This window comes from Vanessa atalanta, chromosome 8 (genome assembly GCF_905147765.1).
Source record: "Vanessa atalanta chromosome 8, ilVanAtal1.2, whole genome shotgun sequence".
NCBI lineage: Eukaryota > Metazoa > Arthropoda > Insecta > Lepidoptera > Nymphalidae > Vanessa > Vanessa atalanta.
In genome coordinates, this window is record NC_061878.1 from 4806529 (window position 1) to 4830938 (window position 24410).

General features: G+C 31.4%; 4 protein-coding genes and 1 non-coding gene across 7 annotated transcripts; 1 reads left to right on the forward strand and 4 right to left on the reverse strand.

Annotated features, from left to right (window-relative positions):
* The first annotated feature begins 108 nt into the window (after positions 1 to 108).
* On the forward strand, positions 109 to 1673 carry LOC125065705 (rRNA methyltransferase 2, mitochondrial). Its single transcript, XM_047673479.1, has 3 exons — positions 109 to 370; positions 495 to 696; positions 798 to 1673. The coding sequence occupies exons 1-3, from the start codon at positions 216 to 218 to the stop codon at positions 1188 to 1190; spliced, it is 750 nt and encodes a 249-aa protein (XP_047529435.1). The 5' UTR covers positions 109 to 215; the 3' UTR covers positions 1191 to 1673.
* Positions 1674 to 2190: 517 nt separating this feature from the next.
* Positions 2191 to 3680, reverse strand: LOC125065616. 2 transcript variants are annotated; one of them, XM_047673336.1, is made up of 4 exons: positions 3416 to 3680; positions 3184 to 3334; positions 2804 to 3019; positions 2191 to 2480 (listed from the first exon to the last, which is right to left on the reverse strand). In XM_047673336.1, exons 1-4 carry the CDS (start codon positions 3530 to 3532, stop codon positions 2260 to 2262), a joined length of 705 nt encoding a protein of 234 aa, XP_047529292.1. In that variant the 5' UTR covers positions 3533 to 3680; the 3' UTR covers positions 2191 to 2259. The 2 variants fall into 2 exon arrangements, with proteins under 2 accessions (XP_047529292.1, XP_047529291.1); XM_047673335.1 differs by having other exon boundaries at positions 3124 to 3334; positions 3416 to 3678.
* A 1635-nt stretch (positions 3681 to 5315) lies between these two features.
* Positions 5316 to 12446, reverse strand: LOC125065615 (ras-related protein Rab-40C). The gene is made up of 5 exons (XM_047673334.1): positions 11923 to 12446; positions 10979 to 11116; positions 9254 to 9447; positions 8842 to 9064; positions 5316 to 8234 (listed from the first exon to the last, which is right to left on the reverse strand). The coding sequence occupies exons 1-5, from the start codon at positions 12023 to 12025 to the stop codon at positions 8026 to 8028; spliced, it is 867 nt and encodes a 288-aa protein (XP_047529290.1). The 5' UTR covers positions 12026 to 12446; the 3' UTR covers positions 5316 to 8025.
* A 3063-nt stretch (positions 12447 to 15509) lies between these two features.
* LOC125065787 (serine hydroxymethyltransferase) lies at positions 15510 to 21442 on the reverse strand. 2 transcript variants are annotated; one of them, XM_047673608.1, is made up of 8 exons: positions 21192 to 21442; positions 20482 to 20714; positions 20233 to 20348; positions 18899 to 19059; positions 18603 to 18798; positions 16594 to 16865; positions 16065 to 16284; positions 15510 to 15868 (listed from the first exon to the last, which is right to left on the reverse strand). In XM_047673608.1, exons 1-8 carry the CDS (start codon positions 21306 to 21308, stop codon positions 15630 to 15632), a joined length of 1554 nt encoding a protein of 517 aa, XP_047529564.1. In that variant the 5' UTR covers positions 21309 to 21442; the 3' UTR covers positions 15510 to 15629. The 2 variants fall into 2 exon arrangements, with proteins under 2 accessions (XP_047529564.1, XP_047529565.1); XM_047673609.1 differs by lacking the exon at positions 21192 to 21442 and adding an exon at positions 21000 to 21017.
* LOC125066098 lies at positions 17904 to 18102 on the reverse strand. Its single transcript, XR_007119659.1, has one exon. It is a non-coding gene; the product is annotated as a U2 spliceosomal RNA (small nuclear RNA).
* Positions 21443 to 24410: the final 2968 nt, after the last annotated feature.

Here is a 24410-nt window from a genome sequence, read left to right on the forward strand (position 1 = left end):
AAGAAATATCGATATGACGCAATTGGTATCAATCTCATGTCATTTTGACTTTAGAGTTGACATTTTCTATACAATAAACTTTGTTTTTGACATTTCATATCTTATTGATTGATATGATATTTTATGACAATAATAAAGTTTCTTGAACGCAATTAGTATATTTATTTTTAGAAAAAATTTAGGAAACATTTTACTGATTAAAATTTTGGAGTATAATGCAATTATCAAGTTCGCTCATATGCAGAAATTTAAATTTTTCGAGGATGTGTTTTCTTGTAAATTGTTTGAAGAGACTGAAAAGTTCACAACAATGGTTGAGCCGTCAAAATGCAGATCCTTATGTAGAAAAAGCTAAAATATACAACTACAGGTTTGTACATCTATAGCAGGAGGTTCATAGCATTAATACCATTCAGAGGTTGTACATAAATATTTTTATTATTCGTAAACTTTTAATTAATGCGTAAATAATTACTACAGATATTATTTTTAAGATGTCGGAGTGCCTTTAAGCTGTTGGAAATGAATGAAAAAGCTAAAATTCTTTTTCCTGGTCAAACTGTTATTGATCTTGGTGCCTGTCCTGGTTCATGGACACAAGTAGCAGTTCAAAAGACCAATGCTGATGGAGCTGATGCCTCAAAACCGAAGGGCACAGTTCTAGCCATAGATAAATTACAGATATTTCCTATTGAGGTAAAAGTTTTATTGCTATCAACATTTGTTTTGTGCTATTATTATACAATATTTATTGTAATTTTGTAAATTGTGTACTAAATAAGACTTTTATTTAATAGGGTGCAACGATAATGAGTAATATGGATTTCTCAACTATAGATGCACATGACAAAGTAATACAGGCCCTAAATGGTACAAAAGTGGATCTGGTGCTGTCTGATATGGCTCCCAGTGCAACAGGTGTCAGGGAACTTGATAAGGACAGAATTATAGGGTTATGCTACATGGCAATTAGATTTGCAGCTTTAGTCACTAGGATAGATGGTAACTTGTTATTTAAAGTATGGGATGGTAAAGAAGTACCTATACTAGAAATGGATTTGGGGAGATTTTACAAAAGTATAAAAATTATGAAACCTAAAGCAAGTAGATCAGACTCATCAGAAAAGTTTATTTTGGCTAGAGGTTTCAGAGGTATTCAGAGGCCACTAGAAAATGGTCGTTGGGGTTAGGAGTTACTTAATTTCTGAAGAATAACTTTTGCTACAACATAAAGTCGCTATAGGCATATTAGTAAGTAGTAAGTTAGAAAAAGAATAATCAATATACTTATTAAAGACAAGGTACATTGATCAAATATATCCTTTATGTTTAATCTATAGTAATACTTGTTAAACTCAATGTTAAGTTTAAGGATGAGTTTGTAACTACTCAAGATAATAATTGTCTTCCATTTATCTATATAAGAATAGATATAGTAAGGAAAAGTACAAATTACTCTGTCTAGTCATTAGCTAGACATGTCAACACAAATATACTGTTTTTTTTTTAAATCATTTTAATTTCAGCTCAGATATCTTTCTAATGATAAAATATAGCTCTAGCAATAATTATTTTGAAGATTCAAATGAATTTATATTAGAAAAATATTATTATTTCTTGTTACTGAATGTATAAAGATCTTTGTAAATGGATATAGGCTTGTAATAAATAAAAGTGACATTTATAAAATTAATTGATTTATTAATTCAGTATTTATAGCATTTTGAGGCATTTGTCTTAACAGCGGCAAATCCAATTCTCTGTACAATAAAATAAAGTTAGTAAACTAAACAAATCTAAGTCAATAATTTATTTTAAAATATTTTTGTCTCATTAAAATATCACAATTAATTATTGTAGAATACAACTGTATCTAAGCTTGGACTACTTAAGCACTAGAGTTATGGACGTAATTGTTGGTAATACATCTTAATCATAAAAATAAATATACTAAAGTATTTAAAAAAAAAATTATATATAGCTTAATGTAAATCGTAGACACCAACAATATATATTTTTCACACATAAGCTGGTGTATGTTCCTAAGCTATTTGGAGCTAGGTTAAATTCACTAAAATTTATGCGCCAAAGGTCGCGTTTATGTTACTTGTGCATTGACAACACAACCAAAGGAACGAATAGCATGCTCTAATTTATCTATAATGGCTAAATCAACAAAGATGTTACAAGTCGATCGTGAGATTTGGTTTTATTTCTCAAGCTTAGTAATATCAATAAAACTATTGACTTAATAGGGGCTTATACGAATTGTGTCCTCGTGCCATGGGACAGTTTGCTTAATTGTGCGGCTGACAGCAGGCTAGAGTGCGCGGCGTGGTCAAGCAGCAGCAATCGCTCTCCGCGTTCATCGTTGGCAAGAGAAGCGCGCGCGCACCTTCCTCCGCCCGTTTCAAGTGCGAAGCTACTCACCGCACAAATTGCGTATATAAATGTGAGAACAAAAAGAGCACACCCGAAATCTAAAAGAAAAAAAAAAGTTAACATTTTTAATGAAATCTTAATAAATAAATAATGAATGCCTCGCCGACAATAGTTAAACTAAGTCTTCGATCAACAGTGAGGTGCCACAGAAGGTTATATCATATTTGGGGGAGGGGAGATCACTGTTTGCATCCGGGCGCTTGTTGTTCTTAAGATGGGGTTGGTTGAAAATTTTTGTTTCAATATAACTTTTCAATCTAGTAATAATTAATTGAAAATAGATTCACTCATGTTTAAATTTAATAAAATACTAGAGATTTGAAGGAAAACTAAATCAATTACAGATTCTATGGTAACTTACGGTAGAGATTATGTCCGCCAAACAGATTAACGACGCAGGGATAGCCATCGCCTATAACAATAGCGACTATGAGTAGCACCACTGCCACGCAAGCGGCCATTATCCAAGGCAAAACATACTCTCTCTTATACTTCACAGCACCATGAAGTAAAGAAATGCAACACATTAGATATATTGCTGTTAGAATTGTACTGGTGTACAGGAAAATCACCGTCACTGAAAATTTAAAAAGAAAATATATAGCATTAAGATAAACTATAACTCTGGTTTTTTGTTCTGGATTTTTTTTTATGTAATATATAAACTATATTTTTTAATACCTGAAGCTAAATGTTGTGCTTTAGCAAATCTTAGTTGATTATTACTGCTTACTACGTCACCTTCATGGAAAGTTAGATGTTCTCCGTAAGTAATTTCATAAAATCCTCGTCGTTCTGCATCGTCCTCCATATCATTATGAAGCATAGATAGCATTTCACCGACGTGGGATATGCCAACAAGCAGTATTATAAGTACGAAAGAAGATAGCGCCTGTCAAATAATATATAGCAACTATAAGAAAACAGCTTTAAAAATACTATAACCTTATTCAATGATACCAGTCATACTTACGATTTGATGGACGGCAATAAGAATGGTGCCTTGTCGTAAATTGAAAACATATAAAAAGTTTTTTAGGCGAATCATCATTTTGTGAGATAGTTTACATTGCTGGGTTCTAACAAACATTTGGTTTATTTATAGCACTAAAGCATAGCTAGTAAAAGTTACAAAACATTGTTTGGATAGAAGGTTTAAGGACTAAGAAAGCGCATGATATTTTTCATTGATTTTTCGTCGAGTGCGTTACGCGCATGTACATAAATTTTCAACTAGGTAACTGTTCTTTATGCGATACGAGGATAGAGACATCATTAAGTTATTTAAAGACGAAGAGAATATACCCACAGGCGTAAATATGATTTTATGCTGCAGAGAGCTTCAAAATTCAAAAAATAAATTTATATCTAGAATACTTAGGTGACAGCTTATAAATTTAGCTGATGGATTATTTGGATTTGACCATACATTTTTTCACGCGGTCATAGCCATGGACCACGTATACCTCTTAACCGTATATAATGAGTAGCTACAGTCAAATTAGCCCAAAACCGATGATGTATGATAGAAATTTGGAAATGCAAATGAACCGAGAAGGATATGTTGTAGAAGGGGCTTAGAAAAGCTTGACTTGAAATTGCCGACCTTCATTGCCTTACACAATGGAGGTCGACAATTTCGGAGCTTTGGTGGCCATCGTGAAAAAAGGTTTGAATTAAATCAGCCTTCTAGGTTCATATATTTCTCGGCTTGCTTTTTTTTAATATAATGCAGTAATTAGTCATCAAGGCCCTTTCAAAATTTATAATAACACGGAGAATATGGCTTTAAAATTAGACTGCGCTATGCAAGTCACAGGTGCTGGCTCTAAGCTTCTATGGTATTAGTAATGATAGCGAATTACTACTTGAGCACCGCTAAAACTTTCACTCATCGCTGATGCATTGATATTCCATTTATTTCCAGCTGGTTAATTATGCGTGATGTGAAGTCTTCTTCAGTAAGATCAGAAATAGGGGAAAAATGTAGAAAGTTTGCAAGCAAAAACTTTTTATCAAGATATATGTGTCTCCAATGTTCAGTTCCAGAAATTTCTATAGTTTCGTCAATCAGTTCTGAAAAAACGGACTTTCCCCACACTGCATGTTTTGAAGATAGCCTCGCAGATATTTACTTTTTCATTTGCACAGACGCGCTGGTGTATGCAGTGTTTTAGCTGCCACTTTTCAAATGCGACTTTGCGAGTGATTCATCTCCTGCGTCGACTCTAAATCATAAGAGGGCAAGAACCGTCATTAACCTGTTTTTTGAACAATTCTTTAATTTCCAAAATGAGTATGTCGTAAGAATGGATAAAATGAAAAGAGTTTAATGATTGATTTTATTGAGTTGAACACCCAAACCCTGCCTACGGCTATATGTATACAAGTATTGAAATCGTAACGAAAAGCCTTGTACATGTGGCGCCTAAAATCAATATTCCCATAGAAAGCGGTTATTTCTTGTATATTTATAGTTCTACCGTCATACGACAGTGTTAAGAATATATCAATTAGTAAAACGTCTATGTTTATATCCGTTTATTGCCGTTGACTAGTTCGCCAGAAGGCTATGTATGATTAATGTAGTAATAAAAGTAACTAAAAATTTTGTAATAAAAGTAAATATAGTATAATTAGTAGATTAATAAGATTTAGTATATTAGTAAGATAACTTTATTAAAAAGATTATTTTTATCAAACTTTTCGCCTCGCCCCTCTTGTTATTAAATTTGATAGGATTACCTTTACCTACTATCAAAATCGTATAAAAACTACTTTCTATGAAAATATATTGATTGATTGTTGTAATGTTTTAAGGATTTTTTGCCGTTTGGAAAAAATAATAAGTATATAATAGTAAATAAAAAATATATTATTAAATTAGTTTTATTTCACAACTTACAATAGTAGTGATAATGACTGTATTTACCGAACTTTTAGCTGGCATTAGTTTATTTGGATTATATAATAATGTACTAAATATCAATCACATATAACATGTTGCCTAAAATAAAGGAAATAATATGTACAAAAGTTAGCTTCGGCTCGTTTCTATAAAATTTAAGAAAAAAATTTAAGTTAGAGAAGGATATTAATTACAATGTCAATGTATTTACATAATAATCTAAAATGGGTTTAAACTTTGGATCAGGTTTACAAACCATTCTTTTCTAATACACTTTTCAACATGTAAACATTTCATTTGGTTACATTGTATGAAGTACATCATTCATTTACTACGAAATAAATGTCAATATACAATAAAGTGGTTTAATTTTTTTATAATAAATTATTTCGCATTCTTCGCTTGCTTTCACGGATACGAACTTAATTGTTTTAAAGATAACATCGGACAAATCAGTAAATACTAATTTATTTGTACGTTTCATAACGTTATGTTGATCATAAGACTACTAGAAATTAAAAAAATCGTTCATCTCACACATAAGGTACTTTATACATATTTCATTTGAAATCACACTATGTCTAAATCAGCTTAACACAATAAGTGTAAAAAATACAATCTACTTTATTGTTGATGGATAGACAAAGATCAGCATTCTATTATCTATGGTTGTCATTAGTGTTATAGTAAAAAGTAAAAAATAAAGCAGTCGTAAATATAATTCAATATTAAATTTAGTCAAAAATTTTAATCTTATTAAATTGATTTTACAATTATTGTGTTACTACGAATATTTGAATTATTAACTCTACGCTGGCGATTGTGTTGGACACAATTTCTTAGCTAAGTTGACATGACTAAGAGACTTGGGTTACCAGGTGTACGGTTTTAGTCGGATATATTTGGCTAATTGTGTCCCGTTAAGTAAATTGTCAGCCTACTACTAATTTAAAGCAGTGGTTCGTAGCATGATTCACAAAATGAACCTGGTTTTAAACAACGATATGAGTCGAATACAAAAGCCTTTACCAACTTTACTTGAAACTTTCCAATAAGTCATGTCAAATTAAGTTAGAAATTATGTACAACCGAATCAGAGCCAATATTTGAACATTAGTAATATTTGTGTTTGTCGAACATGCCTATGTATGTAAGTATAGTTGTCAAAATGAATAACACTACTTTTTTATAAGAGTTCTGTAAAAGTTACGATGGCTAAAAATGTAATATTCAATACTGTCAGTGAAGAATGCGATGAAATAGTAAAGAACAGCTGCGTCGATACTAACGAAGGTTAGTTATGTTGAACTAGGAATAATTACTCAGTTACCTTCTAGGGACGGATCGAACCAAACATGCATTTAATGACACAGTTCCAATGTTCGGTCTCATATTTACAATCCTTTACTAATCTATATAAACATGCCGTTGAAATGATAAATGCAAAATAAACGATGTATTGTCACGTGATTAAAACATACACAACCGTATTGTTTTTGAAAATACAACAAAATAAATTCATGTCTCGTTTTAACATCTAATCATTCCTCGAATCGATAAATGTTCAGAAAATAGCCGATTTTACATCAAGACAAGAATTTGGCAAAAAGTTTCGCTAATATTTTTTTTATAAGTATTTGTAAATGTAACCAAAATATTTGTGAAAACTTACGTCGAAACTATTCTTAATATAATGGACAACAAGTGGCTTATACTTTACTTTGTTACATCCAGTATTTATATATTAAATGTTTAAATTGTACTTGCATAATTAAAACTCAAGAACGCACCGAGTCTATCATTCCCTACCGGATTCAATGTTCTGTGCTGATGGCAATTAATTAATTATAATAAAAAGTAGAATTTGAAAAATAGCTGTATTCTCTTTTAAGCTTTACGAGTACTAAATAATGTATTGGAAATCTATCGTACGAATCAGAAATCTGTTATAATAGATTATGCATATTATAAGTATTTGCTATTTTCAAAATGTTCACATGCAAAACTAATTTGATTCTCGTGAATAGATATGTTATTGAAATGTACGGAGAAATATCAGTTAGATATTCTTGATCTGGTTTATTTTTGAATTAGAATGTCATTAAAACGTATCACGGGAGCACTAGCACTAAAAGTATCTCTAGCCACATTACAATATATATTATAAGGGTAAGTCTATACGAGTAGATGGACAATATAGGCTATTTGCCACGCTACAAAATATTCACATATTGTTATAATTAAATAACACTTATATTCACAAAGTTCACATTACATAATCATTTTAAGTAACAATATCTTATCCTAATCTTATCGTAATCACAAATCCGTTGTCAGTTACAGCCTGCATGTAGTGTTAGGATAATTCAATTTGGACATCGTCGTGCATCGTGTAGACTACACAGCGGTGCTACGAATGGGCAACATTGCTCAAACCGTTTCAATATTACAATGGCAGTCAGAGAGTCGTTCCATATTTGAAGCATGGTACTGATCATTAGCGAACAGTTACGAAAACAATAATACAGACACCTTTTTCGAATCAAACTGATTTAGATTTCAGACAATGCACCGAAACCTACGCACATCGTTCTAATTTTTGAAATGAAGTGAAATAAATACAGGTGGCGAGTTGACGTCAGTCGATTCGATTCCCAAGCGAGGCTCGGGCTCGCTCACGCGATGGCGCAGGAGTTCCGGCCGGTGCAGTTGAGGCGCGTGTGCGCGTGCTTGTGCGCGCGCGCGCGCTGGCGGCTGGGCGCGGCCGAGATGGCGTACGACTTGAGGTGCGACTTGAGCGCCGTGGGCAGCGGCAGGCGCTCCAGCCCGTACACCGACGTGCGCGCCACGATCGCGCGGCAGCACAGCTCCTGCAGGCTCAGCACTGGAGGCAGAGGGAGCGAAATTAGCGAGGACTTCATGTTTTATTCTTATTTATTTATGTAATATATATTTTTGTTTACTGCCGTTTACGTAATGTTAAAAAATATGTTGACTCTTAAAAAAATCTTAATATCGCAAGGTAATCGATTGTGCACGATATTACATTTTTTTTTTTATAATAATATAGAAGAACTGAGACTTTTACTCACGCAAAATTTTGCATGAGTAAAAGTAAACCCACGCGAAATTAAAAAAACTTTACCAATAGTACACAAACCGTCACCCTTCATTTACCCCCTCGATTAGTTAATTAAAAAAGTAGCATACGTCCTTCCCCGGGGCTCAACTGCCTCCATACCAAATTTACCTTTATCGGTTAAGCTATTTAAGTTAAGAAGTTAAAGACAGAGTTACTTTCGTATACTTATAATATGAGTTTAGATATAACTTGGCATGGCGAATTTGAAGAACTGTAAAGGATGAAATAATATAATTATCTTATTAAGAAGATATTCTAATTGTTCTTATCGTATATAATATAAAGTTTGTAAAATGTAGTTTTTGTATTAAAGTCATAGATTGAAATGTACTAGAATAGAAGATAATACCTTTATTACTCCTCCACAATCTCTCCATGCCATTGCGATGTAGCGCCATACGAGACAGCTCGCAGAAGCTCTCCCGTATGTTGAAGTCGCAGAGCGGACTCACTTCGAAGAACGCCATATGGTTTTTGGCTGCGTACAGTTCCGCGTCACGTTCCTGCACTTGTCGTTTGAAGGCGAGGTGAAGGCGGTTACCGACTAATACTTTTGGTACACCAGGAGCGTGCTGAAACCGTTAACACTGTTAAAACAACTGATATTTTTTAAAAGTATTTAATTAACATGTATTGCCCTGTAAGTTACCATACATAATAAGTGCGCAAATAATTTAAAAGAGAAACAAAAGCTAAATGCAATGATGATTTATATATTCATCGTAAACATATTAAAATAATATATGTATTGTGATTCTTACCTTTTCAACTTCTTCAAGCCACCTATCAATACTGTCAAATGACCATTTATTTGTGATGTCGTAAACCAGAAGGATGCCTTGAGCCCCTCTTGAGTATGAACGGATTATGGTACAGAACCTACCCTGACCAGAAGTGTCCCAGAGTTGAAGTTTAACTCTTTTACCGTCCAACAAAATTGTTGTGGTTTTATATGCTGAAAATAAAAAGAGAATATGGTAAGCTTATGTCAAAATGGTCGCTAACGTAACTTTGTATTTTAAAACTATTTCTTTGTTCACTACAAAAACATAACATTTACTACCCGGAAAAGAAAGAAAATAATAATTTAAAAATATACTATTTTATAATTAGATTAGATAGACATTTGTTAGAATAAAATGATCAAAAAAACAGTCATATTTTACTAAAACCAAAAAGGTTCAACACAAAGTGTTAATTACGATTCAATACGGGTGCGCAAAAGAAACAAACACGGTCACGTGTTAAGCGTTCTCTTGCAAACACGTGCCGAATTTTCGGGTTGAAGTCCCGAAAATTCGGCACGTGAGTCCCAGAAACAAAGTATTTATGTATAAGTGTTTTTAACATAACATCATAAATATTATAGACATAAGTGATTCGTTAGTCGAAAAATATATAACTAAATATTAATAAGAACTGACTTCCTAAAATAAAATAGCATTCTCCGATAAATATTTTACGTGAAATTGTAGCATATGATAGGATCATAAATTATTTCAGATATTTTAAGTATATATGTATATATTAGACATAAAATAAATATATATTTTTTTTATTATATTAATGGGAGGATGGCCCTTCTTGTTCCTGCTTACTACGCATATGTTCGTGAATAATTCCGCGATAAGGTGAAAGTAGCCGCAGTCTGGTTGGTTGTTATTAAGATTTCGATACTTTCCGAAATTATGTTAATAATATTAATAACACAAGCGGAAACATATTTATTACATAAGTTTTATTTAAATTCACCTGTTGGTAAGTGTAGGTTAAATTTTGCAACTGAACTTTGAAACTAGTTTAGAAACCCAAACACATTGAATGTTTAAATAATTGTGTTTATTTAAAAAAAACGTTTGAAAAGTTATATTATATGATAGACTTTTAAAATTAACAATATTTTAAGAGTATTTCCAAAACTGTATTTTCGTGTGGTCAAAATATACTTTGCAATTTTTTAGGGTCACATTGGAAATTATCGGATTTATTTTGCTTCCAATATATTTACAATATATGAATGTTTTCAATTGTGTGCACTAGATACTATTTTCCAAAACTGTATTTTAAAACAACCACCAAAAGATTTTCTTAACAAACCATAATTCAATTGTGATCTAGAATAATATTCATAGTTATTTCAAGTACAATTGTCAGGACAGATTTAATATGTTTGATAACAATGTTTTTTTTTTTTTATAATATAGGTAGGTGGACTCTCATTTTAATCAAGGTACAATCAAGTGCAAATTGTATTTGATTATTACAAACAAAAACAATTTAAAGGTAAAGTAACTGTTGCTGAATATTACATGGTACATTCTAGAATTTTTTGATATAAAATATTATATTAATATTAACTTTCAATGATTTCAATTATCTCATTAGTCCTATTTTGTTTATAGAATACATATTTTATCCCTCATGTCACCTAGAAATAGTTTGAATCATATTTAATTTATAATAAATTGTTTTGAAAATTTTCTTACCACTTCCACTACAGAATGGAGAATCAGCTGATCCATCTTCCAAATCCTGCAATATCTCTTGCTTACCAACATCTGAATCACCAACAAGCAATACTTTTAAAAGATAATCATATGATTTAGGAGCTGCTGGTGGCCTCCCTAAAACAATCAAAGTTATATTGCACACAGTCATAATTCCTTTTCCTATTATTAATAAATATGAGTGAAAATCTTGTTTATGTAAAATATTAATTATTGGAAATTGTGAAATTATTAATTATATTAGTGGTAGCTTTACAGTTTGTAACATGATTTTTCATAATTGCTTTTATGAGATTAAGAATATTTTCATGTAATTTTATTATTTTTTATACATTATTTGATGATGATCAAATATACTGAATAACATTCATCTTTTATTCATTTCATTTTACACTCATTACGAAACAAATATCTATTCCACATTATTGTCATTGACAATCATTTGAGCCCGATTGACTAATAAAGCCTAAACACACTTTAGCATTTATTGATACAATCTTCTTTCAGTATCATAATCATTTTGATCAAAATAAGTACAATTTGAAATAAATAGCTTTAAATTTATCACATTTGGCATGCTAATTAGATTTCTTTTAGATAATTCATTTCACTTAAAAGTTTTACTGCAACACATATCTGCTAGGATTGTTAAATAACACATGTTGGGTATATGGTTTTAATTAAAGCTTTTTCATTTATTTTATTTTTAAAAAGTCTACTGCTGACAGATAAAGACTTTCTTATATGTGTTTATCTCATTTGATTCTTATCCTTCACTCAAACATTATTATTTAAATTATACACAATCACAATAGGAAAAATTGTCTTTTAGTACTTCATAAGAGTAATAAATACAATACAAAATAAAAAAAAATCATTATTGTAAACCTATTAATAAGAATAAAAAAAATACCAAGGTTTACCTGTTCTCTGGTGATGGGATCGAGGCAAGGTGGTGCTTCCATTTTGAGCGACTTGTCCAGCCGCCTGTTGAGGTGCCGCTACCATCCCAGTTGTGGCGAACATATTTCCACAGTAACTCGCCTGATTCTCAGGTGGTCTTTACCCCACGCAAATGTATACATAATATCGTCAAAAAGTTAATCTCTTGCGTTTTCCATGTAATTTATACTAATTATGATATACGACAACATCCAGACTGTGTTGATATATTGTAACAATAATTCAATATACGGTCAGTTCAACAAAAATACACATACGTTATAGTTTACGCAAGGTCGTCCCTTTTTTATATTCCAGACAGCACTCTCACTTAGTCCGAGCGTTTTAAGTACTAATAATGTTTATTTTTTTACTAATAATTAAGAACTTTTCTAGATGACACAAAATAAGAATATCGACACAAAAACAATCCAATTCTCAAGAAAATAATAAATTGTGAATGGTGGTGAATCAGGTGAATGAATACATCACACTTCACAGTGCAATAATACAGTTGCTAATCCACAGATAAAAAAAATTGCTCATTCAATATTTGACAGTCGGCGAAATGACATTTAGAACTTTCTTTTTTTATAGAGATGTATAGATAATATAAAATGTTGTAAAACATTATTCATTTGACCTACTATTTTTTTTTATTTTTTTATTATATATGAACTATTTTAATGGTTTTTATTTGTATAAAACCGGTAAGCTGACAAATGGGCTACTTGATGGTAAGTGGTTTCTACAACGGATAGACATTGGTGGAAATATTAACTCTTTCTTAGATCCAATATGCCGTCAATCTGAATCAAACTAAGATATTACGTCCCTTGTGCTTGTAGTTACACTGGCCTAATTACCCTTCAAACCCAAAGGTATTGTTGTTTATTAGCTAGACCTCTTTCAAATCTTTTTAATAAAATCCTCCAAGAGCAAATAGTACCTGCGAAATGGGTGGAGTCAAGAATAATACTCCTTTATAAAAAGGGCGACGCATCAGATATTTGTAATTACCGCCCTATAAACTTACTCTAACTTAACTATGTATACATTTTTCGCATCCTGTTTAAATAAGAGAATAGAGACAGAGATAGAGAAATACCAACCCGTGGAACAGGCAGGATTCCGAAAAGGTTTTTGTACAATCGATCATATCCATACTCTAGAACAAGTAATTGAAAAACATCAAGAACGCCAACAACCCTTATACCTAGCTTTTATTGACTATGCAAAAGCCTTTGACTCCATATCGCACGACAGCTTATGGCAAGCCCTAGAACAGCAAGAGGTTCCCATAACTTATATAAACATCCTAAAAGACATCTACAGCAAAAGCGTAAGCCGTGTAAAACTAGACAGATTGGGCCCAATAATCAATATACGTGAAACAAGGTGACCCGCTATCACCTACAATATTTATAGCAGTTCTACAACACATTATGAAAGACCTGGACTGGAAACAAAAAGGTATTAACATCAATGGGGAATACCTTAATAACCTTAGATTTGCTGATGATATAATTCTCTTCTCAAAATCAGCTAAGCAATTAGAAGAAATGATAACAGATCTATGTGAAATAAGTAACAGTATAGGATTACAATTAAACACATCCAAAACTAAAGTAATGACAAACTCAATCCAAACACCTATATTAGCCAATGTTTCACAGAGTCTAGAATATGTAAACAGCTATATATATTTGGGGAAAAACATTTCATTCAGTAATTCCAGACACAAGGACGAAATTGATAGAAGAATAAACAAGACATGGACTATGTTCTGGAGTTTAAAATAAATAATGAAATCAAAACTACCCTTGAAACTGAAAAAGAAAATTATGGATGGCTGTCTGCTTCCCTGCATGACATATCACACACTTGGATATACAATAACTATGCAAGGGACAGAATACAGACGACCCAGCGTGCGATGGAAAGGAGTATTCTAAATGTAAGACTGAAGGATAAACAGAAATCAGAAGAGATACGCAAAAAAACGAAAGTGATAGATGCTCTCCAGCATATGAAACGACTAAAATGGAAATGGGCTGGTCACCTAGCAAGATCGATGACGGAAGGTGGACAAAATTGGTCACAAGCTGGTCCGGTCCTATTGGCATGAGAGCCAGAGGGCGCCCTAAAGAAAGATGGGCAGATGAAATTAAAAAAATTGCTGGAATAGACTGGATGAAGAAAGCACAGGCAAGGAAAACCTGGAAACTGTTGGAGGAGGCCTATACCCGCTAGGGGCCTTAACAGAAGTAATGTAATGTATGTTTTCTTATGTATTTTTCTTATTTTCTATGTATGTTAAGGAGTAAAAAGGGCTTTATTATTATTATTATTGTTGTTTGACAATAGAATATGTGATGAAGTAGTTGGTACCTGCCCAAACTTGTACAAACAGCTACTAACAAAGTCATAACAAAGTCGTAACAAGAAAAGGCGGCACAATGATCTTAACGCTGTTTACCAGACATAGGTGCTTTAGTAAGTACCTGCGCGGAATAGCCTTTTGCTGCTGACAGGTGACAAACGCTATACAAGTGAGAGATACTGGAAGAATACCATCTGGTTTTCTTTTAAGAGCATTTGATCTTCTCTGACCATCAGCTGTTTTTCTTTGAAAACGGAATGAGACTGCGGAGCGGATGAGTGAGGAGAGTGCATGCGCACTGCTAAAGACCCGAAATATTTGAAAATGTCCCGTTTATCATGTATTTCAGGGAATTTTGAAACCCCATAAATAATAGTATTAATGGGAAATGTATGGAGTAACATATGTAGTGTCAAAAAAAAAATTACATGGTTTTTCGGAATACATTCAAACTGCATATTTATCACATTTTTAATTTTTCCTGATGATCCCCAATATGGCTGAGTGACCCTTTTATTTATGGTTAATTTACAATTAGTACCCCTACAATATTTTTAAATGTAATAAATAAATTGGGACGATTATTTATATATTACATACATTGGGATTGATAGACAAGCTCTGTTTTTAAATTTGACTGACCGACATACAAACTGTATACCAATTTTCAGTCTAAGTATATTTATTTAATAACCAAAGTATGTAAGGATAACAATATATAAGAAGCTTGTTCTACTGTTCGTTTGAATGACCGCAGTATAAAGTAGACCGTGTACGCAAATTCTAGGACAAACTAACAGAAAACTCAGTTATAATACAGAGTAATTTTTGCCCTGGCTATTGGTCTATAATAGATTAAAAGGAAAATAAATGAAAAAATAGATTAATTGAAAATTTTATTTAAAAAATTAAAGATACTTTTAGTACATTTATAAAAAGGAACTTATATTAAGATGCCATACAAAATAAATGCATATTTATACGTGTTTACTTACATTTATAACATTATAAGAAGGAACCAATATTTCTTTAATACATTTAAAATGTTACTTGTTTTGCATTATCCATTTCTGATTTTCGATTTAACATATATGCTTCCTAAATTAGTATTCGAGATACCTAATTAAGTCTTTATAATTTAAAATAAAAATAGATTCAATGAGGAAAGTTTGAAGCATTTATTGATGTTATTATGAGTGCTTCTATAACATATTGTTAACTAAACAATAATATATTGTTTTAGGATCCAGTCGATTAGATAGTGATCCCGTCATAAAAACTGATTTAATTGTAGTAGTAAATAATCTAGTACTTTTCATAGCCAGGCAAAGGGAATGTTTGGCTGTAGTTTTCAATTTCTTGTTTCAGTTTATTAATTTTTGCTTGGATGTCGGCATTCTCTGTAATAGTTTTGTTGAAGTCTACTAGTTTCGGTCCCGATATCGCGGTGACTTCTTGAGCCAATTTGAGCGCTCTGTCTATATATTCGACCACTCTATCGATATCAGTTTCTTTCAGGCCCCTAGTAGTAAGAGCTGGAGTACCTGAAGGGAAGAAGGTTAAATTTAATACATACTAAGAAAATATTCGTTTAGACAAAGATAATCGTGTTTTCATGGATTATAGATACGTGAGATCAAATTAGCATCGATTTCATTTAGACTATTATGTGATAATTGTAAATAATTTCGAGGTTTAAATGCACGGTTAAAAAGTAAGTATTATTTATTATTTATTTACCCAGCCTGATGCCACTGGGGTTGAGCGCGCTCTTGTCGCCGGGCACGGTGTTCTTGTTGCAGGCGACGCTGACGAGCTCGAGCAGGCGCTCGGCGCGCGCGCCGCTGAGGCCGGCGCGCCGCACGTCCACCAGCACGAGGTGCACGTCCGTGCCGCCCGTCGCGATGTCGTAGCCGCGCGCCGCCAGCCCCGCGCACAGCCGCTGCGCGTTCGCGACCACCTGCGCCGCAGCGACACGATCACATAATATCCACATTGACAATATTTCATTCGACTAATTCAAGGTTTCGTCACGATATATTATTTTATAGTTTCAAATTACAATCACAAATTAAGCAAGTGTAAAGTCAGTCGCGTTTGTCCAGATTTTAACACGATTGCTATCGATTGGTATTTTTGTTTACGAGTTATTTATTAAGGATTAAGGAAAAAATCTTTTCATATGACCGATTGTCAGATTGAGCGTAACATAAGAGTTTTATTTTATTCAAAAAGTTTTACGAGGCAGAACGTAAAAAAGTTCACGTACTTGGCGCTGATAGTCGACGAATTCTGGCATGGTGGCTTGTTTCATAGCTGTGGCGATAGCTGCAATAGCATGGTTGTGGGGGCCACCTTGCAGGCCTGGGAATACTGCTTGATTGATCTTACTTTCGAAGTCAAACATTATCTTTTCTCCTTTCGCATTGACAGATCGGACGCCTTTACGGAAGAAAATGACGCCAGCACGTGGACCTCTTAATGTCTTATGTGTTGTTGTTGTTACAATATCACAGTACTCAAATGGGCTTGGAATGATACCTGTGAAAATAGAAACGTATATTAAATGTGAATATGAAAAAAATACGTACATATTTTACTTGGTGGTAGGGCGGGTAACGATTTGGCGATAAAATATTTGGTAAGTTGTTGTTTAAAGGGTGAGTAACAGCGTTACTATAGGCACATGGGGCTATCTTACAGCCCCAATGTATATGGACGGTGGTGACCATTTACCATCAGGAGCCCATTTTCACATCCAAATAAAACAAATATTATATTAATATGATAAAATGAGTATCGTTGGAAAGGTCTTGACCTCAGTTAGTGCCTTTAAATTTCATATTATATAATATGAAATTTAAGGCGGTTAAATCTCATGGGCGATAGTTAATTTATTGTTATAGGGTTTCGGAGCAGTTCTCGGCGAACACATGACTGCTGGTTGTTTTATCATGCAAATATCGCTTATTATTTTGACAATAAATCTATACCATTATATTTAACGTATTTCAGAGTTTCAATAGCAACACGTGGACGAGTCTACTAGTTGATAAGACAAGAGAGGAAGAACTTTTGAAATAGTGTTGCATATCGATAGTCCACTATCGATAGTCTATCGATAGTTAAGGTGTTAGCGATAGTCTCGATAGACTATCGATAGTATTGTCACATGTCAATACTAACGCTAGTATCGATAGCTTCCCATGACCAATATTATTGATACTATCGATAGTTTCGTACTATCGATACCCAGTTATTTTTCGATAGTATTACTTCGTCAAGATACGTTATTTAGTAAGTCAGGTAACGACAATATGAAAGTGTAAAATTTACAAAATTACATACGACTGTCGATGTCCAAAGACGCGTTTCCAAAAAATATCAATATTGAATGATAAATTAGGGTCTCGATTCAAGAATGAACGATTAATGAGAACTTTGACTTCGTCATTATCATTTTCTCAAAATTCATTCACTGACTATCGATAATATCAATAGTACCGTTGCTACCAATAGTATTGCTTACTATCCATCAAAACGATCCTATCGATATGCTGAATAGTTTACGAAGTTCTGCAACAGAGGCTTAAAATGTATAATGTTATTTAGTATACATTTAGCCGACCCGTGACGGGAGTGGAACGAGCCTCGAACATCCCGTCGTAGTATATAAATCAGTTTAATATACTGGTTACATAGTGCAGGAATTTTCAGATATTAAGCTGAATAGATCAGATACTACACTTTGATCTTAGCCAAAAGGCCGAGAAGCGATAACGTACTACTGAAAATTAATGACGGTGATTCTTTAATAAAAAAATTATCCAGCGCGATGCGGATTGATTGTGAAATGTACAGCGACGATTATAGACTATAATTTAATGGCAAATGGGAAATTTGATAACAGACAACTTTTTTTTTTCATTTTACGTCTTGTTTACTTATCTAATCACTATATTGTCTACATTATTGTTGATTTTTATACAAATGTTTTCAGTTATGATGATAAGAAATCCAAGTATAATAAACAAGGTGATCAACATAAGCGTCATATTATTTGCGATGAGTGTTCGTGAGAGGTCTGGTACATTACTGATTACATCATATTGATTTCATCATCATTAGTTTAGTAGGAATAACAAAGTAATTATTTAAACTAATTTAAATTTTAACCATCTTGTGATTATTGTTTTGCGTAAAAAATTGTTTTAATGTATTGTACATATTATAAATGAAAAAAGTATTAAATATATTACTAATAGTAAAATTCTTTACCTGCTGCAACAAGTCCAGAAATATGTGCCATGTCAGCCATCAAGATTGCACCATTCTCATCAGCAATTTGCCTGAAGCGTTTATAATCAAGGCAGCGTGAATAACAGCTTATACCAGCAATGATGAGGCGCGGTTTGAAAAGCTTAGCCGTTTCGGCTAGTTTGTCATAATCTATTAGTCCAGTTTTAGGATCTACCTGTTATTATAAAGAGGTAATAAATTGTAGGTGTTGTAAAATTTTCAGTAGTTAAATTAAAGAAATAATTTACTAACAACTAAAAATATGTCTTACTTACTTTATAAGGCATACTTTCGAAGAAGATAGAAGTAGCAGAAATTTTTTTGTTGGCAGTGAAGAAACCATGAGTTAAATGTCCACCGTCTGGCAAGTCCAAACCCATGATACGACCATGGGGTTCAACAACTCCTGTGTATACTGCAAAGTTAGCTGGTGAACCTGGAGATAGAAAGTTTGTTGAAAAAAATTATTAATTAAATACATTTTTGATTTTATGTATATTTTCTTATTAATACAAAAAACATTATTACTCAAACAAGTCTCTAAAGATGATTTATTATTTGTAATTTAATCATTCTGTTTTTTGATATTCAGTTACAAAAATTATTTACTCTTACAAGCTATTGAGAATTTAGTAATTAGTGTTATTTATTTTGTTTGTTTAGTGTTTGTACTTACATTAAAGGTTTAATACATGGGTTTATGTGTGTATGTGTCAGTGTTATAAATGCACCATTAACTTTACACTTTATTATTTAAAATAGATGCATATGTTGCAATACTATGACATGCAATAATATGTTATATTTTGTCATACTAAATATTTCACATATATTACATATACTTACATGTCATATTATTGTAACATATGTACTAAACTGTAATGAAAATGAAGTTAGATATTGAAACATCTAACAATGAAATGTTCAATGCTTTCTTTATATGTATAGTTTGACTAGAAATGACCCAGAAATTTACATTAGCTAATATGTACTTTATTTTAATTACAATGAATATGTAATTCAATGGTTAACTTAGTAGATCGCAATAATGTATTGGATTTATATTTTTAGGTGAAAAAATCAAACAATTAAGTGATGTTTCTTCTAAAATCCTAACAAAATACTTATATAAGGTACATAAATATGTTTAATGAATATATAAAAAATATATATATTTGGTATGAGATAGCCCAGTGGTTAGAACGCGTGCATCTTAACCGATGATTTCGGGTTCAAGCCCAGGCAGGCACCACTGAATTTTCATGTGCTTAATTTGTGTTTATAATTCATCTCGTGCTCGGCGGTGAAGGAAAACATCGTGAGGAAACCTGCATGTATCTAATTTCAACGAAATTCTGCCACATATGTATTCCGCCTACCCGCATTGGAGCAGCGTGGTGGAATATGCTCCAAACCTTCTCCTCATAGGGAGAGGAGGCCTTTATCCCAGCAGTGGGACATTTACGGGCTGCTAATGCTAATGCTAATTTCCTTTCTATGCTAGGTTTTTTGTTCAAGTATAACTGTAATTGTCTATACTAGAATGAAGAACTTAAAAATGTAACTAAACTAACTTGAATATATCAAAACAATGAAAAATTTTACTTACCGGAGTAAGGTTGAACATTTACACCCCAATCTTCGGCTTTTAGTTTATATGCTTCTAATGATCTCTGTTGAGCGAGTATCTCTATTTCATCTATAAATTCATTTCCTCCATAATATCTGAAATATTTTTTGGTTTATATAGTTAAAATCATTGAAAACAATGTATTCAAAGGTGTAACCTTTTTGTATTTAATATACAATATTTTATAAAGATTTTGATTATGTTGTTTTAGTAATACAAATTACTTACCTTTGATGCGGCATACCCTCCGAGTATTTATTGTGAAGGCAAGAACTAAGGCACTGGAGGACAGGCACAGATGTAAAATTTTCAGAAGCTATCATTTCTAAGCCACTTGCCTGACGCTGTTTTTCTTTTTTGATAATATCGAACAATTCGGGATCAGTATCCCATAAATTCCCATTTAAAAGTTTGGTATTCATTGTTGAACTTGTATGTAAATTTCTTAATTGGAAATTACTCTGTAAATACAAAAAATTGTATATAAAAAAATATTTATTCGACACCGGAGTTCGAGTTAGTATAAAATATAAACTGAAGTGATAACTATTACAAAGGTCTATTAATACAGAGACCTAAAACCACTGACCCCACTCTGATATCGATGTAACGCAATCGTAAACAAAAGTTATGTAGTTGCTTGCTGCGACATAAAAACATCATTGCGATCATGCTTTCATACTTAACATTTTGACGTAATTTAAAATATTTGTAAGAGATAAAATGTGGTTTTAGATTATACTCACAATATTGATGTAAAGTTTAAATATTTACTTAATATTACAATTTAAAATTTTCTTTTTTTAATATCGATTATAGTCTATCTTATGAAACTAACCTCCAACTTAAAGTTTAAACAAGTATTAAGTGGACAAGTGGTTAATAGTTAAACATCCGTGGAATGTTTTTGGTTACAACATATAAAAAACAAAACTTACCATAAGGTGGATTTTTCCTTGCACTTTTTGCACTGGACTTCGTAATATTTGGAAGTGGTAAGTGTGAAATTTTCGAGTGTGGAAATAAAAGTAACTACTAGCTACCTTCTTAATCATTTTTAGTGGTGGTTCTTAGATCAGATCTTAATATACTCCGTTATGTTAAATATTTTCATAAACAACTATCATTTTTATCATTTGTGATAACCCATTATGAACTTTATAAACTTTTGACTTCAAAATTCAATGTATTCTGACAGATCAGTTAGCGCCACAGAAAACATGCCTGCCAACAGTAAAATAATATTATAGTGGTGTTCACACTTCATACTTATTTAAGCAATTATACAATACATGTGATCAGTGATGCATATAAATATATTGACTTTGGTTGAAATTTTTATAAGCAGTGATTTTTTAACATAGATATTGAATTATTTACAGTAGTGTTGTATATCGATAGTCGACTGTCGATAGATCGCTCAATCGCTGATACCAATAGTATTGCTTACAGAGAACTAGCGAACGCCGTTATATAAAATACAAGGAACGTAGGTATATATTATACATATAATATAAATTTCTAAGTGTGCTTTATGTAAATAAGACCAATAAAATAGAAATTAAGTATTAATAAATATTAAACAAATAAATATAAAAGAATAATTATTATTAGTATTGAAAGAAGGCCTAAACTATTATTTAATTTATTTGAATGAATGAGCTATTTTTAACGAATTTTATTAAATAGCAATATTCAAAAGCACTTTCGATAAACTATAAAATAGTTATATTTTAGGAAAATAAAACTCTACTATTACTAATGCAATACATTAATTCAACGTGTCATTCATTTTTAACATATATTTTTAAAGCATTTTTGAAAAACTTTAATATAACTACTACTTACGATTGTAGGTAAATTCGTTGTTACATTACCAACAAAAACACTGACACTATCCTCGAAATAAAAATATTGTGAATGAGGTGCTCCTTGAGTTGTAATGTATTGTTTTGCATGTTAATGGTTTGTTTAGAAATTCACATGAATGTTTGATAATAAGTAGGTATTGTTGTATCGATTACAGGGTTCTTTTCTAATGAAACATAAATATATTTTTAATTTAAATACATTTTTTGAAAATTAATTTAATTTAATTACATTAATTTTTAATTTAAATACATTGAAAAATTATGTAATAATGTCGATATATAACTCTAAATTAATGTTAGATATCATTTGATTCAATGATTTAAAATTAAGTTTGACTGAATTGTTGTTGAGTGGCGAACGAATAAACTGGTTTACAACGGCATTCAATAGTCTATTTGGTGTGAATCTACCCTAAGCAACAAATATGCTTTAAATTATGCAATGCTTTGCACTGAAACAATAATAGCACAGATTTACGTGTCGTAACCATTTCACGAGTACTTGTTAATATTTCTTATATTTTTAATATGAAAAGATATAAACAAAATGGTTAAAATTAGTACGTTATAATTGTTTGTAAGGAATTTGTCTCTTAGTCCTCATATAATTGTCTTTCATAGTAGTAGTATTAAATAATAGTATTTAAATAATAGTTAAACAAGACATATAAAGTTAACAGTGATGAAAATAAACTTGTTGTTATAAAATTCCATAAATAAATATAATAATTTTATGCGGAACACTTTTTTTTATATATATTCACTTAAGCACTATGTAAATATTTAATCGAACCTTAATGATACCTAATGAGAATCTTGTTGATAATGTTAAAATATTTTTTGAGTCTCTTTGAGTAGAGGTAACTAGAACGTATCAATTGTATATATAACAAACACATAATTATTCCAATTGATTATTTCAATTAAAGTATGATATTTTTATGTAACCTATTGTTAGAGTTATTTTTTTTAAACATTGTATAAAAAAATAATTTATTAGAATAATTTGATTAATAATATGCCGATTGACTATTTTTAGAATATGTAATAATGTAATATTTTAATTTTTCACGATTAATACTTGTCGAATGGCTGATACTGGCCGGTAAGAAAAAGAATGTCAAGAAATCGAACGCGGCGGCAGTGTTTTGTTATAATGCTTATTATTTTTAAATAATTAGAATTAAAAGGAGATTTGGAGAATACGGGATGTATTGTGAAACACGCATTAGTGGGTAAAATAAATATGAAATAGTGTTAATAAATGAATCTGGAAGAATATCATTGTTTAAACTTGCGACCATCCTAAGATGGATATATAGGGATGAAAAGTAGGAAATTATATTTAATGTCTTCGTTAATTATTTAAGATTATATTCATTGTATAGTTTTTGTTTTATACAATTATGTGTTATTTACATAATTACTTATGTAATAGTTATATAAATAACAAATAATTAACATTTTTTGTTCAATTAAATGAAATTAAGTAAGTACATATTAATTTAAAGATAAAATCAGTGTCTGTCTTCTTTTCTTTGATGATATTATTTAAAGTGTTTATTAAATTAAATTAACATTATTATCTAGGATTCATAATCCTAGAATATTATCGAGCCCAAAAATATGTGTTTTAGTATGTTCCTTACATACGTATGCTAAGCATATATATGCTAAGCATAAACGCATTATTCTGCAAACTAGTTCATTAAGTTGAATAACTATGTAGCCGCAAATGTCTTAAATATTTTGGATGGATACCTACTATGTAGTTTCAGAACAAGCGACATTTAAAATACATTTTTATATCTCTTACTTATATTATTCAAGGTGAAATTCATTAAACAGAGATAAACTCGTAAATATTGATTGTAGTGGCAAAGTCTGTGTGATAACTTTATAAATTGTAAAAAATAATTATAGGTATAAACAGTTCATAGACAAGGCAACATAGACCAATAATCCAATAAAGGTGGTGTACACTAATTAATTCTCGGTAAGCTGTTTACGGTTTTAATCTCGTCATTGGCATTTGGTATGTAAAAACAGTTTACTGAAGTTTGCTCCAATTTTGTTGGAGCAACTTTGAAAAACCTCGATATGATCCGCCGTATGAAGGTTTTAGAAAAAAGTTAAAAAAAATATATTCGATGAAATTTTATCAGGTTGGTTATATTAATACTGAAATGTAATTTGTAAAAAAAAAACATTGTTGTATTATTAGCGTACTTTATACTAAACGTTATTCTAATAAAAATGGTATAAAATATATTTTTCTTATATTTT